Source organism: Felis catus, chromosome C1 (assembly GCF_018350175.1).
Source record: "Felis catus isolate Fca126 chromosome C1, F.catus_Fca126_mat1.0, whole genome shotgun sequence".
Taxonomy (NCBI): domain Eukaryota; kingdom Metazoa; phylum Chordata; class Mammalia; order Carnivora; family Felidae; genus Felis; species Felis catus.
The window spans coordinates 93,233,351-93,251,123 of record NC_058375.1 but is presented as its reverse complement, the minus strand read 5'-3'; the positions used below and the strand labels follow the sequence as shown (position 1 = coordinate 93,251,123).

Here is a 17,773-nt window from a genome sequence, read left to right as displayed (position 1 = left end):
TAACAGATGCTGCTGGGTCCATCTGAACCAAAAGAACTCAGTCCATAATAAGTAGTTCTGGACACATGGTTACCTGATGTCCTGTGGTTAAGTGTTCTGTCTCCATCAAGGCTCAGTATCTATCTGGTTCTCACTAGTAGCTGGTTCTTAAAATGTGTATAATTCTCAGTTGCAGATGGCATGGCCTTGCTCCAGAGTCCTAAGGACTGCACTGTGATGTTTTTACTGGGGCTTACCATAAGCTCTTTCTTAGTCAGCTTGGGCTTCCATGACAAAATACCATAGACTGGGTGGCTTAAACAACAGAAATTTATTTTCTCACAGTTCTAGAGGCCAGAAGTCCGAGATCAAGATGCCAGCATAATCAGGATCTGGTGAAAGCTCTCTTCCTGACTTGCAGACAGCTACCTTCTCACTGTATCCTTACAGGGCAGAGAAAGAGAGCTCTCTGGTGCCTCTTTGTCATCATATTGGGGATTAGGGCTTCAATGTATGAATTTGGAGGGGGACACATTCAGTCTATAACATTCCACCTGTGGCCCCCTAAAATTCACATCATTATTGCACACAAAATACATTCATTTCATCCCCAAATCTCCAAAGCTCTTAATTTATTCCAGCATCTAAAGTCTCATTTGAATATCATCTAAATCAGATAGAGTGAGACTGGAGGTATGATTCATCCTGAGGCAAAATTCCTCTCCAGCTGTGAATCTGTGAAATCAGACAAGTTATATACTTTCAAAATACAATAGTGGGATAGTAATAGGATAGACATTCTCATTACAAAAGGGAGAAGAAAGGGGTGATGGTCCCAAGCAAGCTCAAAATTTAGCAAGGCAAAGTCCATCAGATTTTAAGGCTTTAAAGTAATCCTCCTTGGTTCAATGCTCTGTCCTCCAGGTCCAGTAGGTGGCAGCATCACCCCCAAGGTCCTGTTGGGTAGTCCCCCACCAAAGGCTGTTGAAACTGAGGTAGTGTAGTGGCCCTGATGATCTCTTAATCACTGTCGGCATCATTTTCCGCTCTTCTTGCAGAATAGTGCATGTGTGCAGCTGAATAGCTCTATCATTCTGTCTTGTCAAATTCAATAAGCCCAACAGCCTTCCTTTGTTTGGTCCCATCTTCATCCCCTTCAGTTCAAATTGGCTGCATTTCTGCTCATATAATCCCATAAACTCTTTATCAAGTGATAATCAAGTTGTGCCATTGGTATTTTCTTTAGAACATGCTTTCTCATGTTTTTCAATACGGATAGGCTGAGAAATCTCTAAATCATCAAGTTCTGGTTCCTTTTTGCTTAACAATTCCTTCTTCATCTCTCTCCTTTCACATTTTACTATAAGCAATCAGGAGGAACCAAGCCCCTCCTTCGATACTTTGCTTAGAAATCTCCTCAGCTAAATATCCAATTTCATCACTCACAAATTCTACCTTGTACAAAACAGAACACAGTTCAGCCAAGTTATTCACCACTTTATAACGAGGGTCACTTTTCCCACAATTTCCATTAACATCCTCCTCATTTCCATCTGACGTCTCACCAGAATTGTCCTTAATGTCCATATTTGTAGCATGCACTTTAAAACTTTTCCAACTCCACTCATTATCCAGTTCCAAAGCAGCTTCCATATTTTTAGTTATTTGTTACAGCTACATTCCACGGCTGGTGTCAAGATCTGTATTAGCCAGGGATCTCCAGAGAAACAGAAACATTATAGTTATATAGATGTAGGTGTAAGTATATAGATTGTATAGCTATAGCTATAGATTTATTATAAAGAATTGACTCACATGAGTATGGAGGCCAAGAAGTCCCAAGATCTGCAGTCATCAAGCTGGAGACCCAGGAGAGCTGATGTGTAGTTCCCAGTCTGAAGCCAACGGCCTGAGAACAAGGAAAGCCAATGGCGTGATTTCCAGTCTGAAAGTTGGCGGGTTCGAGATCCAAGAAGAGCTGATGTTTCAGTCCAAGCCTAAAGGCTGGAAAAGACCAACATCCTAGCTATGCAATGAAGCAGGAGTTCCCTTCTACTCAATCTTTTAGTTCTATTCAGGTCTTCAACTGATTGAATGAGGCCCACTTACATTAGGGATGGCAATCTGCTTTACTCATTCTACCAATCCAATGTTAACTTCATCTGGAAACACACCCACAGACACACGCAGAATAATGTTTGGCCAAATACTGGAGTACCCCATAGCTCAGCCAAGTTGACATAAAATTAACCATTGCAAGTTCCAAACTGCTTCTTTTCCTAGTCTGATACCTCCAATACAAGATTTTACTGGAATATATGGCCAAAGTGACAAAGATGTCTGTACTGTAGCCTGGACTTCTGAAGAGCCTTTCACCTGCTCTGGGCCCCAAAGCTGGAAATCTTCAATGTCACCTGGTAAATGGGCTGGAGCAGTATTCCTAAGTGTGGTATATGTTGCTCCAGAACCTAAAGAGACATACCAAGCCCTGTGCATTCTTCTTTGTGGTAAGGGATGCAAGACTTTCACTTTGGAAAGATATAATGGTACACTCTGAAAACCTCACTGAAGTGGCAAGTCCTTGAATCTTTATAGCATTTTTCTTCTATTCTCTGGAGCTTTAGTCTTACCAATGCCTCCAGCATACTAGCCACTCCACTTGTACAGTCTGACCAGCATATCATTGATGCAATGGGTCGGTGTGCTACTCTATGAGATGTTTAGGAGGTTCAGATTTCTTTGGACCTTATTACGACAGAGGGCAGAGTTAATCTATCCTTGAGGCAAAACTGTAAATGGTTATCTGTCCCACATGATCTTTCCTAATCAAAACGTAAAATAATTTGTTCAACAAACCACTGGCCACACGTCATGTCCTGACGCCTTATTAATCTGCACTGGCAGTAAGACTATATAAAGCACAGCAGGTGCTATTGGGGCTGTGACTTGCTATGGTGGTCTAGAGTCATTCTCCAGGACCCATCTAGTTTCTGCAGGGGCCTGACTGGCTAATTAAATGGAGATATGATAGGGACCATCCTCCCACATTTCTTAGGTCTTTAATGGTGGCACTAATTTCCACCATGCCCCCTGGTATGTGATATTTTCATTTGTTTATTTTTTAATTTACTATGTTAGCCAGGTCTGGAAGGTCATTTTCAGGTGTTTCCACTTGGCCTTCTCCACTATGATAGCTCTTCACACAGGTCAAGCATTTAAATGTTGGTATAACTGCAGCTGCTAAGTGTATCAACTCCAATTACAGACTCAAGAACTGAAGAAATGACCACTGGGTGGGTTCACAGACACAATGGACCTACCCTAACTAGACTTTAGTCAGAACTCCAATTATTACCCAGTCCCCATTTGCCTCCACTCTAACAAGAGGCTATGACAATGCTTTGGGTCTCAGGATATTGATGTCTGAGTTGACTGAGTCCAATAGTTCTTAAATTTCTGGCTATTCCTCTTTCCCACTGTGTACAATCACTGAAGTAAATGGCCATAGGTATCTTTAGCAAAGGACTGGGGAATCATAACACTTACATTTGTTGCAGTGCCGCAGGATCTGCCGCCTCTTAAGTCAACAAGTTTCAGATCTGAAAAGTGGCTCAGATCGGGATACTGAACAAGGGACGATGACTTTCTGGATGAAACCACCCTCAGTCTCCTGCTCCTCCGTTTTGGCCTTTTTTGGGTTGTAGATGTTAATAGGATTCCCACCTATTTTGCCCCTAGAGATACCAAGCTCTACATCCATCTCCACAATTCCCTGTGAGTCAAGCCCTCTTGACTGCCACTTGTCAAATGTTGTTGGTCTTTTTAATTGTGGCCTCCTGGCTTCTAGTGACTAAGTGCCACTATCTGGCCTCTATTACTTGGGGAAGGGGAATATTTTTCCCATAATCATTAATGGGTCCTAACTCTGTGACTGCTGTTGTTAGCTCAGGAACGCAGAGAACTTCTTGGTGGTGGTGTCCCTTACCAGAGGATTTCTGATGGCCTTGGTGAATGGTGTATCTTCTGGGCCCTCCTGTGAAACAGAATCCTCTGATGGGTCTTCTGGCTTCACACATATCCATTCCAGCATGCCCACTTCCCCCAGTCTTTTAATTCATTCTTCTACCATGCGCCCGGGCAACTGAGACATTTCTACTTTGCTCAGCATTGGCCATCACTCTCTCTAGGTTTCTAAGAGATTCCCCCGCCCATCCCTCCCATAAGTTTGTTACATCCTCCCTAAGAGTCCATGCAGTGTTAAATCCCGAGAAGAAAGTGCTGTCAATGAATTCTTGATTATCTAGTCTAATATTGCAGCCTCCATGATCAAGCAACCTCAAAACTCCTCTGACTTGTTTGTATATGCTAACTTTTACAGATCCTTTGTATAGGATCTCTTTCCTCCTTTATTAGGTCAGGCATGTTTTCAGCTTGGTTATGCTAGGATTTGATTCCATTTATTAGCATAGTAGCCAGTAGAGAAGGAGTGGCTCTGCAGTGTCTTTGAGCATGGAGGAAGTACTAGTTCTTATTACGAAGAGGTAGACTATCTCTGCAAGCTTTCAAAGTTCATGAGGGCCTACAGAGCTAAGATCCTTACAGTTGTGCATCCAGATGTCCCATCCCTTGTTTCAGGCATTCAGGCATTTTCAGCCAGGGCCCTGACCAGCTTTGGCTACATATTTAAATGTCTTTGGGGCTCTGTGCCTCTATCATGTTCCAAGTTTGTGGCATAACTGTGTCAGGTCTTCCACTATAGAGATAAAAGCCTTTTTGTAAGTTACTAAAGAGGTCCTCTTGTCTCTCATACTTGGCTATTAATCAAGGGGGACCTTTGCTTTTTCGTTATCCCGCCTGAGTGTCTATACAACTTAGCAGTAACCGGCCAACTCCATTGTCCTTGTAGGCATTGCCCTCCCCGACCCCCATACATTTCAAATGCCTGAAATTATATTCTTTTCCTTCTCCTCCACTGGGATGTTTTCCCAGGTCACCACTGATGAAATCTTTAGTGCCTGGTCACCACCTTGTGCTGGGAACTATCCATGTCCGTATACTACTCACGATAATATTGTCTTTGCCCACCAGATAGTGAGTGAGCCATTCCTGAAACTTCATTTTATTTTCTAGCTTTCTTTTGTTTCTGTTTTTTGTTTTTGGACCTCTCTTGGTACCACTTGTGTTAGTTTGGACCCTCTGAGCAGCTGCCAAGGTGGTATTTGGCATAGTTAGGGCCGCCATTACAAAATACAGTACCGCAGACTGGATAGCATAAACAACAGAAATGTATTTCTCACAGTTGTGGAGTGTAGAAGTCGAAGATCAAGATATCAGCAGAATTGGTTTCTTCTGAGGCATCTCCCTTGGATTGTAGATGGCCACCTTCTTGCTGTATCCTCACATGCCCTTCCTCCGCACACATGCCCTCAGCGTCTTTCTGGGTGTTCAAATTCCTCCTTACAAGGACACTAGTCAGATTGGATTAGGGTTCACCCTAACATCTTAATTGCCTTTATAAAGGACCTACATCCAAATACAGTCACATTCTGAGTTATGAAGGAGAGGGAAAAGAAAGGATGAGTAGGCATTATCTCAGACAGCAGCACAGTTCTGAGGGTTTCAGGTAGGCTGATGGATGATCCTCAAGCCAAAGCTACCCATTAGAGGAGTCCCAAATATTTCTACAATGAAGCTGCATTGCTCAGTCAGTTGTGTTTCACTGCTCAGTAAAGCTCCTGCCGTGCTTAGTCATTGGCCAGGACTGGCCAATTATTATTTTTTGGGGGACTTGCAATAATCAAAGCTAATTAAATCTGTCAATATCCTTGGCTCAAAATCTTTGCTTATTTTAAGATATTCTTACAAAATGACTGGAGTAAAAATAAATCATAAGGTGAAGCAGCCAAATCTAAACTGTCTCTTTATGTAAATAGCAAATCGTAGCTGCTAGAGATAAAAGTGGATAGATGGATTTGGGGAACAGGATATTTAAGAAGAGAAAGGGACCTAGATTATATATTGATTTGAAATCACTTATGAAATTGTCCATGTAAGTATACCTTCTGCCATTCACCCAGGAATGCCTGACACAAAGTAATCATACAGGACATTTACTAACAAATCTGAGTATTTTCAATATTTGTTAGGCTAGTAGCTTTATGAAATTACTTCCTTTACTTCTAGTGGAATGACAAGGCTTCTAATCTGTAGATACTTTATTGTAATATAGTTAAGATCTCTGTGTTTCATCTCTTAAAATGATTACAGCAGCTTTTAATTAGGGGGTCATATTTCTTTCTTTGCAAAAATATGCAAAAAGTACCAAAATATGTGAAAGCTCTCATTCAGCAGGTGAATGCAGAACTTTCATTAATATCTAAACGATCTGCATTTCTCCAGGAAGAAACAGTCCTTTTCATCTCTCAGTATTTCACCTAAAAAGATTGTGACCAACAAACTTTCATCAATTTTATTTAAAAACACAAACCAACCAATAGGGGCGCCTGGGTGGCTCAGTCGATTGAGCGTCCGATTTCGGCTCAGGTCATGATCTCATTTTTCGTGAGTTTGCGCCCCGTGTTGGGCTCTGTGCTTACAGCTCAGAGCCTGGAGCCTCCTTCGGATTCTGTGTCTCCCTCTCTCTGCCCCTCCTCCTCTCATGCTCTATCTCTCTCTGTCTCTCAAAAATAAATAAATGTAAAAAAAAAAAAAAATTTAAAAACACAAACCAACCAATCAACCAACCAACCAAAAGCTCCACAAAGGAAATAAAAGAAAAAGAAATATTAGTGTTAAATTATATTTTAAGAGTGGCAATTTGAAATACTGAATTTTCTACTTAGTCTAATTCTCTAAGTGACACATACATTAATCTCTATATAACTAGTGTGTTTACAGCAACCAGTCAATAATTGTCTATTTACTCAACAAATATTCTAGAGCATCTACTATATGCGAGGTACTAGGCTGAATAAGATGTAATACTGGTCCTCAAAGAACTCACATTTCAACTACTTTCCTTTTAAAATATTTATTTTTACTGTGGTAAAAATATACATAAAATTTATCATCATTAAGTGTATAGTTCAGTGGCATTAACAATGTTCACTTCGTTGTGCAACCATTACCACCATCCATCCCCAGAACTTTATCATCATCCCACACTGAAATTCTGTGGCTGTTAAACAGTAATTCCCCAGCTCCTTCTTCCCCTGCCCCAGGTAACCACTCGTCTACTTTCTGTCTCTATGAATTTGACTATTTTAGGTGCCTTATAGAAGTCCAGTAAAACCTCGGTTTGTGAGTGTAATTCGTTCCAGAAACATGCTTGTAATCCAAAGCACTTGTATATCGAAGTGAAATTCCCCCATAATAAATAATGGAAACTCATATAATTCATTCTACAACCTAAAAATATTCATATAAAAATGATTACAATACTGTAATAAAATACAAAATAATAAAGAAAATATACAGTCTAAAGAAAAACAAATTAATGCACTTAAAATTTTTTTTTAATGGTTATTTATTTTAGGGGAGGGGCAGAGAGGGAGACACAGAATCTGAAGTAGGTTCTAGGTTCTGAACTGTCAGCATAGAGCCCAATGTGGGGCTCAAACCCACGAACCACGAGATCATGACCCAAGCCGAAGTTGGACACTTAACCAACTGAGCCACCCAGGTACCCTAACCTGCACTTACTTTTGAAAACCTTCGTGGCTGGTGTGAGGGAGACAAGAAAGAGGAGGATTATTGTGTAGGACAATTTTCACTGTCACTAAGGGAATCACTGCTATCTCAATGGAATCTTTTTCTTTTCATGCAACTTTAACAAGGAACTTATCCAATGACACTTGCTTTTGCCTCCTTTTGAGGATTTCGTGGAAATGTGACATCGCATTGTCATTAAACAGATTCATTGCTCACACTGCTACAGCCTTTTTTGGGTGGTGCTTTTCTACAAAATTTTGCACTGTTTCCCACATTTTACACATTTCTCTAATCTCATTTGAAGTGAGGGTTTCCTCTGCCTTTTTCTCTTCCTCCTCTGCAGACAAGATGCAAACATAGGCTTCTTGTAAAATCTTGGAATTTCAGCCACTCGCATACCTCGTTCATACTTCTCCATGATTTCCTTCTTAACTTCCACCATAATCATCTCCTTCTTATTGCCTATTTTTTTCTGCATGGAGGCCATTATATATGCTCGCATGGATGTTGACTATAGTACAGATTAATAAACTCTTGCCATATACTGTATTTAATGTAACTGGCAATAAGGCAGCAGAGGAAAGGGTCCATATCTGCAGGCAGCCTGACCTACAATAAAGCAAAGCATTCCTAAGCTTACTCTTGTATGGAAAAGCAAAGGACTCTCCATAGGTGCTCTGAAGTGACAAAAAACACTAGTGCCAGTTGTGGGCAACTTCCAACATTCTGAAAAATCACTGATTTCTGCCAAATGCTGCAGCCTGAGACTGAGCATGGGAGACGATCACCAATAATCCTGTAGAGAAAGAGAGAGAGAGAGAGAAAGAGAGAGAGAGAGAGACGGAGACACAGAATCTGAAACAGGCTCCAGGCTCTGAGCTGTCAGCACAGAGCCCTACACAGGGCTTGAACCCATAAGCTGCGAGATCATGACCTGAGCAGCAGTTGGACCCTTAACTGACTGAGCCACCTAGGTGCCCCGAGTTTCATTCCTTTTTAAGGCTAAAATAATATTTTGTCGTATGTACATACTACATTTTGTTTATCCTCAATTGTTTTACTCTTAAATAAACTCTCATTTTATTTCTTTCAAAGAGATACCATGAGGCTTTTAAAATTATTTTAAGCCAGGGTCTATAGCATCACACTAGCTGTCCAGATGCCAGTTCCCTGCTTTTGCTGCCACCAAAGTACAAGGTGCTCTCTTTTATGGTTTTAGTTTCTGAAACAATTCCCGACTCTTTTCTTCTATATCTCTTTTTATAAGTCATGGGGACAGTTATACATACTTTTAGGTGTCTTTTTTTAAAGCAGTAATTTGTAGTTTATGTGCAGTCAGAAATATTTACAAATTAGGTAATTACAGGTATGTAAAGAATTGATTTTGGGGATCAGTTCTTACTGGTTTCTTTATTTGGGTAGTATCTGCGGTCCACCAGGGACTATTCTGCCACAGTTCATTTTGTTCCAGGACCAATGTGCCTAGCTCTCCAATATGTTTAGATACCTTACTCAGTTTCTGAATGTAGCTCATTCTCTCATGCTTTAGTACATTTCTTTTTTGTCTTCTTTGGCTCCTTTATCATTTTTCTCAGAGGAACACTTGGTTCAGCATTTGATGATACATTTATTGAATTGACTATGGGCAAGAAACTATACTAGGTGCTGGATTTTTAATGCCATGACGACCCATTTTCTTGGAGAAAACAAGATTTCCCTTATTACCCACCATCAGCTACCGGCTCCCCTTCATTTATGATATATAGGGCACAAACACATTTACCCAGAGGAGATTCCACATTCAAGTGACTTTGTGGGGCAGTCACTGCCATATCTGATATCAGTAGGACACCTTGCATCCCTGAGTGTTCAGGAAATATTATCATGCTCAAGTACCTATATAGGTTTATAGGTAATACCTATGTAGGTATATAAGTAGTTACTATATATTAATTTCAAAAGAACTTTGAAAGAGTAGGCACAGTGAATTTAACAACACTTTTTCAACAGAAAGGCCACAATAGTTGACCAGAAACCTAGAGGATATTGTTCTTTTCACAGCAATCTAACAGATTGCTGAGGATTGCTACTTGGAACTTCTGTTTTATAAGTGTCAAACATCTGACTGGCTAGGGACCACAAAACGATATTCTTGTTGAATTTATGAAGGCAGGAAATAAATGAGAGGAAAAACAGAGCCCATACCCCAAAGGCATATTTCTACATACCGCCTCCCCCTCAACTGAAATGCCTCATTTACAAATCTAACCTACAGCCAAACATGAACTTTACTTGAGAAATACGGGGCCTGAAGGAGACTTGACCAGTGGTATCATATTAACTGGAAACAGAACCCTGGCATTTCTCTCTGTCATATACTACCCATCAAATGACTTCTTACTTGGCTATCTTTCTTGAACAAATAATTCATTTTACAGCCTTTCTATGAAGTTGTGACGTTGCCCTTTTACCTTTAGGGAAGCGAAGCACAAAGCACACAAAGGTGGCACCGTCAGCTAAATTCTTCACGAATAACAGAAAAAGCAGAGAGCAATACGAATCTCAGATCCAAGGCGTTACCTGCTCTAAAACCTGTACTGGGAAGTGTGGGGTGGGGGGAGCCGGGAGGGCAAGGAATGGAAGGAAATGCTGGTAAAATTACCTTGACCAGGAGGAAACTTGGAGTCTTTTCCCACTGACTGAAGCCCACCAAACTTTTCTGAAACGAACCACGGTAGGGTGGGCTGAGGCAAACGGACTCGCCCAAGGCGCCCGCTAGTTCCCACCGCAGCGCACCCCGTCACCGCCCACGGCGAGTCCCGGAGCTCCCCGCGCAGCGCCTGGAAGCCTGAGCCAGAGCCGGAAGCGCGGGGAATCCCGCGAAAGGCGGGGCTGGTGGAGGGCGTGGAGAAAAACCGTACCAATTTACTCCGGCGGGGATTATTGTACAAGGAGCCTATCAACTCTTCCGGAGAAGTTCTCCCAATTGCCAATCTTGGGGCGGGTTCACACCTTCTCCAAGGGAAGAATCTCCCCACATGCCTAGGGCTCGGAGCGCCCCTAGCAACCACGCAAGATTTAAAGCGGAAGGACGGCCCTGGGCCGGCGGTCCCTGGAACCAACCGCGGCCTGGCAGGGAGGCACTTTGGCCCAATCACCTTGGCGGGAACTACAACCAACCAATAGGAAGCAGGCACTGACGGGCGGGCTGAAGGGGTCGCCTGCGCACGCGCAGTTGGAAGCAGGGCCTCAATTTTGTGGTGGTGTGGGTGAGTTGGGTGCTGGTGGACTCGTGTTGGCCCTCAGAAACCCCACGTAGCTGCTGCCAGCTTTTCCTGCCCTCGCCATGTTCCTCACCCGGTCTGAGTACGACAGGTCTGTGCGTCGGGAGAAAGTGGGGTCGGGGTTGTGAGTGGGCAGGACTGGGGCCCGTCCACGGCCTGGGTTCTGCCGTGTCATGGGGCGCCCCAGGAACCCGAGGCTCGCCCGGCCTGGGGATCTCTTGTCCTCCCCAGCCGCCTGCAGTGATTCCCCAAGCTAGACTCGCGCCAGGTGCTACCGCTGAGTCACTGCTGGGTCCCAACTCGGTGCGGAAGGGAGAAGCCCCGCTTTGTGCTTGGGGAAGAAGGCCGAGGGGCCGCGACTCCGACCTTTAACCCGGAGAAGTCCAGGGGTCAACCCCTCCTCCGTTCATCTTTCGTGCTGAGTATGACTGCCTTTTTAAAAAATGTGAACGTGTTGCCTGAAAAAAAAAAAAAGCTGTTAGAGATTCTTTAATGGCTCTCATAATTTCAGCTCCCCCTTCTAGGGGAACAACCTCGTTTTCCGTTTCTTAGTTGTGGAAGTAGAGTAACCTTTCCTTTGGTTGAAATGTAGGAGGGCATGCTGGTATGTATAGTTTCTGCAAAAGTCTGAAAGTATTCTCAGCTATGCCCGGATGGAGTGTGGAGTCTGATTTTATAGGAACTGGAATTTAGAGTGGTTCTTAAGAGTTTCCTCATCACGCTGATTCCACTAGACCTAGACTTTTCGGACTTTTTGAGAAGCTTAAAGCAATTTAGTTTGTGTGTGTGTTAAGGCCAGATCTGTTTTTGAAATTAAGGTTGTGAGATTGTTGTGTTCATTAAAAGAAAAAAAATATTTTTCAGGGCTTGGAAATGCTGAGTAAAATTGTACATAGACAATTCTCTAGACATTGTTACTTTCAGTTTCTGTTTGGGTAGGTTAGATTTTCACATAGCTGCAAAGATGTTTTTGGGTTTTTTTGTTTGTTTGTTTAACCAGGAAAGGCAGATGTTTTCTTTCTACTAGGTCTTTAGAAGCTGCATTTCTTGTCAAGTGTATGTTGATCCTGTCAAAAGTTTTATCACTTGGAACTCCCACTTTTTTTATGCTCTTACTGACTCGGAATATACATATGTGAAGTTTTAAAACTGACAGCTTTTCGTACTGTCCTGTAAAATGACTTGGTATTTATTTTCCAGAGCATTAAAAAAAATCCTCCTTGGGTGATAGAATTTTGAGTTAGGGGGTGTATGATAGACATTATTATCCTTATTAGAAAGTCTTTATTAAGGTTCTGTGATCATTTACTTAACATCTTCAATGAGTGCTATATGTTATTCATGTTTATATCCTCCCAAGAATGCCTAAAATACAGCCTTTTTAAATTCACTTAGCTAATAATATACTTGCATGCTTGCTGTGTACAAGACACTGTTCTAGTTACTGGCCATACAGCAGTGAACAAAATCAAGATTCTTGCTCTTAAATGGGAGTTTGCCTTTTAAAGAGCTATTTAAAAAATATAGTGCAAGTCAGAAGTGGTTTCATGTCATTAGAGAAATTCAAATCAAGTACTATAGAAAGTTTGTTGAGAGAGGTTGCATTCAATATTAGGGGGTCATTGAAAACTTTAAAAAGGAGCTGATATTTAAACTGAGTCTTGAGAAAAGAGGAAGATTTTAATAAATACGGACTAAGTGTCAGTAGGTTGGAGGCAGAGAATATAGGATGAACAAAGGAGGGGCAGTGGGGAAACAGTGCCTGTTTGGGAACATTCTTTTCTGTGTGGTACATTTGATACATGTATGGGAGTGGTGAACTATGGGGAAAACAGGATGGTGCTGGATATTGGATGGATTTTTTTTGTAGTGAAGGAGTTTGGGTCACTATTTTTTTTTCAAAAATTTTAAAGTGTTTTTATTTATTTTTGAGACAGAGAGAGTTAGAGCATGAGCAGGGGAGGGGCACAGAGAGAGGGAGACAGAGAATCCGAAGCACGCTCCAGGCTCCAAGCTGTCAGCACAGAGCCCGACCCGGGGCTCAAACTCACAGACCGTGAGATCATGACCTGAGCTGAAGTCGGACACTCAACCCACTGAGCCACCCAGGTGCCCCTGGAGTTTGGGTCACTATTTAGGCAACCATGTGCTATTAATTTTTATTTGAAGAAGTTACATAATTGTGTTTTGCAGAGATTATTTGACAAGAGCAGAAGAAAGAGTGAGTCAATACCAGTTAGAAGGCTTACAATAGTTAGGTGAAAGGTAATGAGGTCGTTGAGAATGAAAGAAGAGTGTTGAGTTACCATGTGGGAGGAATTGATGTGACTTGGTATATGATTAATGTGGGAGAAGATGGGGAGAAATGAGTCAGATCATTCAGAACTTTCTAGCTTGGGGAACCGAGAGATTGCAGGTGTTTTAAAATAAAAATGAAATAGGAATGACAGGAGATGGAACTGATTTTGCAAGGATGGCTGGATTTAAAGAGATATTTCAGATTGGAAGATATTGAGTGTTCGGTGCTAATGGGATATCCAAGTGAAAATGCTCAGGATTCATTAAATTAATCAGGGAAGAGGTCAGACCGGTAATAGAGGTTTGAGAGTAGTTGGTGCTTGATGTAAATGACATAACCCAAAGAAACAGTGAAGTTTGAGAAGACAGCCAAGAGCAGAGCCCATATAAAGATGTAGTAATTAATACTATACTAGGATGAAGTGCCTGAATTAAGGTGAAAATACTGTATTCACATGGTACTTTATCACAAAATTCTTTCATACTCTGTGCAATTCAATATTAATTATCTTGTGATAGATGTACGATAGGTTTTGTTTTTTTGTTTTTCATTTGAGGGAATTAAAGCTACTAAGTGGCAGAACTAGAACTTAATTTCAGTCTTCTGTCCTCAGACTTTTCACTCAGTGATTTTTAAAAATTGTTCCTGGGGTGCCTGGGTGGCGCAGTCGGTTAAGCGTCCGACTTCAGCCAGGTCACGATCTCGCGGTCCGGGAGTTCGAGCCCCGCGTCAGGCTCTGGGCTGATGGCTCGGAGCCTGGAGCCTGTTTCCGATTCTGTGTCTCCCTCTCTCTCTGCCCCTCCCCCGTTCATGCTCTGTCTCTCTCTGTCCCAAAAATAAATAAATGTTGAAAAAAAATTAAAAAATAAAATAAAATAAAAATTGTTCCTAGAGTTCTGAACTTTTTTAATGACCTCTGGGATATTACCTCTGGGGCCAGGAGGATTCTGGGATGGTGAGATTCTCCTTTCACTCCTGATTTAGCCCAGAGTAATAATTCCCAGAGGCAGTATAGTGGAACAATTCAAAGATAGGTCTCCGCAGTCACATTGCCTAAATCCTAATTCCACCTCTGCCTCTTACATGCTGACTAACTTTGGGCATATTACTCAACCTCTTTGTCAACTTTCACATCTGTGAAATACTATCTGTCTTTAAATGTTACTTCATAGGATTATTTTGAGGATTAAGTGAATTAAATAATTTAAAGGTTTATAACAATGCCAGGTATATAGTAGATATGCAGTAAATGTCAACTTGTATTATTACCTGTTTTGTATTTCGGGGATACATATACTTTTTTTTTTTTTTTTGAAGAAAGAGTTTTTGATAAAACAAATTTGAAAACACTGTGTTATATATCATGTTACATGTTATCAAATCCAAACTCTATAAGCCAAGGATCATAACTACTTTCATTCATTTGTTCAAGTATTTTTGAAGTGTCCATTGTGTGCAGAAGACTTTTATAGCTAAGACCATGATTGATGCCTCTTCTCCATAGGGATTTCCAACAGAATGGAACAAGAAAAGGTGGGACGGTGTTTTAGAAAGAAAAAGAAGTCTAGTGTGTAATTGGTGTAAATATGTATGGAATGAATAAACTAGCTTAGGCTTTAGGAATGAGCCAGATCTCAGTCTGTTAAGATAGCAATACTAATTCATACAAATAAATAGAGAAATGTACCTGTAACTGACTTTTACTGAAAAGTATGATATTGACATTAAATGCACGTAATGTGAAGGGGAGAAGGATAAAAGCATATTGGGAATTGCCAGGTAGTTTTGGGGGCTTGAATTTATGAGGGAATTCAGTTTGGTTCAGAGTTGAGGTAGAAAGTCCCTTGCTCTCATTTGATCAGTTTGAAGTCTCTGGGAGTAGCACAGAAGTGTTCCATACATAAGTTCCATTTTCTTGAAAAGCTGTTAATGTACAGAACAATAGCTACAGATTGTTTTGGACAAAGGAGAATAATGACAACATGCATATCTTGTAGCTGTTTGAGCTAGATGTCAAGGAACTTGAGTTTTGTTTCTCTACACTGTTTCTGACAATCTTTAATGCTTTTTTTTAATTATAGGGGTGTGAATACTTTTTCTCCTGAAGGAAGATTATTTCAAGTGGAATATGCCATTGAAGCTATCAAGGTATAGTATCAAGTAGCAAGTTTTTGAAATTTCATGGCAACCTACTGCATTGCTGGCAGAACATTTGGAGTAAATGTGTTTTAGCTATCTCTCCCTTTTTTTTTTTTAATGTTTTTATTTTATTTTTGAGAAAGAGAGGGAGGTATAGAATCTGAAGCAGGCTCCAGGCTCTGAGCTGTTGGCAAAGAGCCCGACGTGAGGCTCCAACTCACAGACCCGTGAGATCATGACCTGAGCTGGAGTCGGATGCTTAACCAACTTAGCCACCGAGGCGCCCCATGTTTTAGCTATTTGTTTAGAAAATATTCTGTATCTCCCTTTACCCAACCACTAACTGTTTTAATATCAATTTCAATCCTATTCCTGAAGCCTTTTGAACAGATAAATGCTTCATAATTATGTAAGTATCTTTTTCTCAGTGGGGCTGAAGGGACATGTTTGTGTTCATAATCCTCTTGGCTATAAAGAGAGGGATATAGAGGTCTAGACTTAGCATCTGGAAGATACTTTGAATAATTGTTTAACTCATCACCTGTATTCGTAAAATTGTGGATTTGTACTGGACACTTTCAGGACTGAATAAGAGATGTGTCCTGTAATGTAACAAAATCAAATAGTTCAAACCAGTATTTTTTTTTTTTTTTTTTTTTAACGTTTATTTATTATTGAGAGAGAGAGACAGAGCATGAGCAGGGGAGGGGCAGAGAGAGGGGGAGACACAGAATCTGAAGCAGGCTACAGGCTCTGAGCTGTCAGCACAGAGCCTGATGCGGGGCTCGAACTCACAAACCACGAGATCATGACCTGAGCCAAAGTTGGTCGCTCAACCAACTGAGCCACCCAGGCGCCCCAAACCAGTATTAACAAAATCAGTAAGTGAGCTATCTATACTTAAAGTTAGTTATCACATGGGATCTGCATTTGTTGAATTACGGATAATCTAAGTTCTGATTTAGGTTATCCAAGGAAGGTCCAGGCATCAGTATTTTTAAGGGCTCCTTCAGTGATTCTAATATCTAGCAAGGATTGAGAATCAGTGATCTAGATGAACCCATTACTCTGTACTTCAGTCACCTCTACATCCCTAAATAACCTCTGTTTGTATAGTCCTAGTGATAGAATATTTTCTCACTAGATAGCTCATTCTGTTAGAAAACAATTCATAATGGTTTAAAAATTTATCCTTGTATTGAATCAAAAGTCTAGCTTCCTGGGGCGCTTGAGTGGCTCAGTTGGTATCGGCTCAGGTCATGATCTCATAGTTAGTTGGATCAAGCTCTGTGTCAGGCTCTGCACTGATAGCATGTAGCCTGATTGGGATTCTCTCTCTCCCTCTTTCTCTGCCTCTCCATTCTCTCTCTCTCTCTCTCAAAATAAATAAATAAACTGTAAAATAAATAAATCAAAGTCAAGCTTCTTTGAAGTTTCCTTAGTTGTCCCTAGTTTTGTCCTTGAACCACACAGGATGTTTAAACCTTTTCCAAAAACAGTTCTTCAAATAATTGAAGAGAGCTATTGTGTTTCTAAGTTACCTATTATAAAAAGAGTGTATTATAGAAAACTATTGTATGAGAATCTAGAAAAGGGCAAAAGAGACTGTGATTAGTTGAAGACATAGAAGTAAAGATGGATGCACTATGATAGATGGTGGGACAGAAAGTGGTGGGCCAGCTACAAGTGCCTGTTTCTGATCATCTTTGCCCTGTATTGAAACCATACATTATTATGAATTGTGAAGATTATGACAATTTCAAGCTGTGGCATTTAAAGATAATAGTCCTATCCAAGCCAAGAATAATCCTCAGTTTTGAGGGGGTTCTTCTTTAAGCTTTTTACTGCTAGTAATTTTCAGATTGCTTAAAGATAATTAGAGACCATGTGATGTCTATCCTAGGTTGGGCTAAGATAGAAATAGCCATGTGACCCTTTAATAGATGTGACTTAACCCATGTGAAAATTCAGGCTCTTTGGTATTTAAACAACCTGGTTTTCGCCTTGGCAACTTACGAGTTGTCAATGAGAAAGCAATTTGATAACCATAAGTACTCAGTAGCATCAAAGGAGCTGGAGAAACGACTAAGAATGGCAAGTATAAGTTGTCATTTGGAGGTATGGAATGGATGGCATGGGTGAAAGACAGCCAGCAGAAGTGGGGAAAAAATGCCTTTGGAGTAGGTTTTTTGGGGGAAGGAAGGATAATCTGTGGCAGTGTCAAAATTACCATATTAAACTGAGCATGTGGACATTGGTTACTATGAGTTATACTAAAGAAATACTAGGTAGAGTCTTCAAATGTTCCCTCACTTCCTTTCCTCAGTCCCCACCAAGGGGTGGGGTGGACTTTAGGCAGAAT

The 17,773-nt window shown here is 41.0% G+C and overlaps 1 protein-coding gene and 1 long non-coding RNA gene across 6 annotated transcripts in view; one reads left to right on the top strand and one right to left on the bottom strand.

The window, feature by feature from the left end:
• Positions 1-291: 291 nt before the first annotated feature.
• LOC102902651 lies at positions 292-10,814 on the bottom strand. Of its 5 annotated transcripts, none has more exons than XR_006582836.1 (5): positions 10,611-10,814; positions 10,352-10,408; positions 3,526-5,447; positions 1,795-1,983; positions 292-1,696 (listed from the first exon to the last, which is right to left on the bottom strand). It is a non-coding gene; the product is annotated as an uncharacterized LOC102902651 (long non-coding RNA). The 5 variants fall into 5 exon arrangements; XR_006582837.1 differs by having other exon boundaries at positions 3,526-5,435; XR_006582834.1 differs by lacking the exon at positions 10,611-10,814 and having other exon boundaries at positions 10,352-10,604.
• Positions 10,815-10,911: 97 nt separating this feature from the next.
• PSMA5 (proteasome 20S subunit alpha 5) overlaps positions 10,912-17,773 on the top strand; it is a 24,538-nt gene continuing 17,676 nt past the window's right edge. Inside the window, exons 1-2 of the mRNA XM_003990402.4 lie at positions 10,912-11,064; positions 15,354-15,420. Coding sequence (XP_003990451.1) covers positions 11,036-11,064; positions 15,354-15,420 — 96 coding nt within the window. The 5' untranslated portion in view covers positions 10,912-11,035. The remainder of the gene's footprint in view (positions 11,065-15,353; positions 15,421-17,773) is intronic.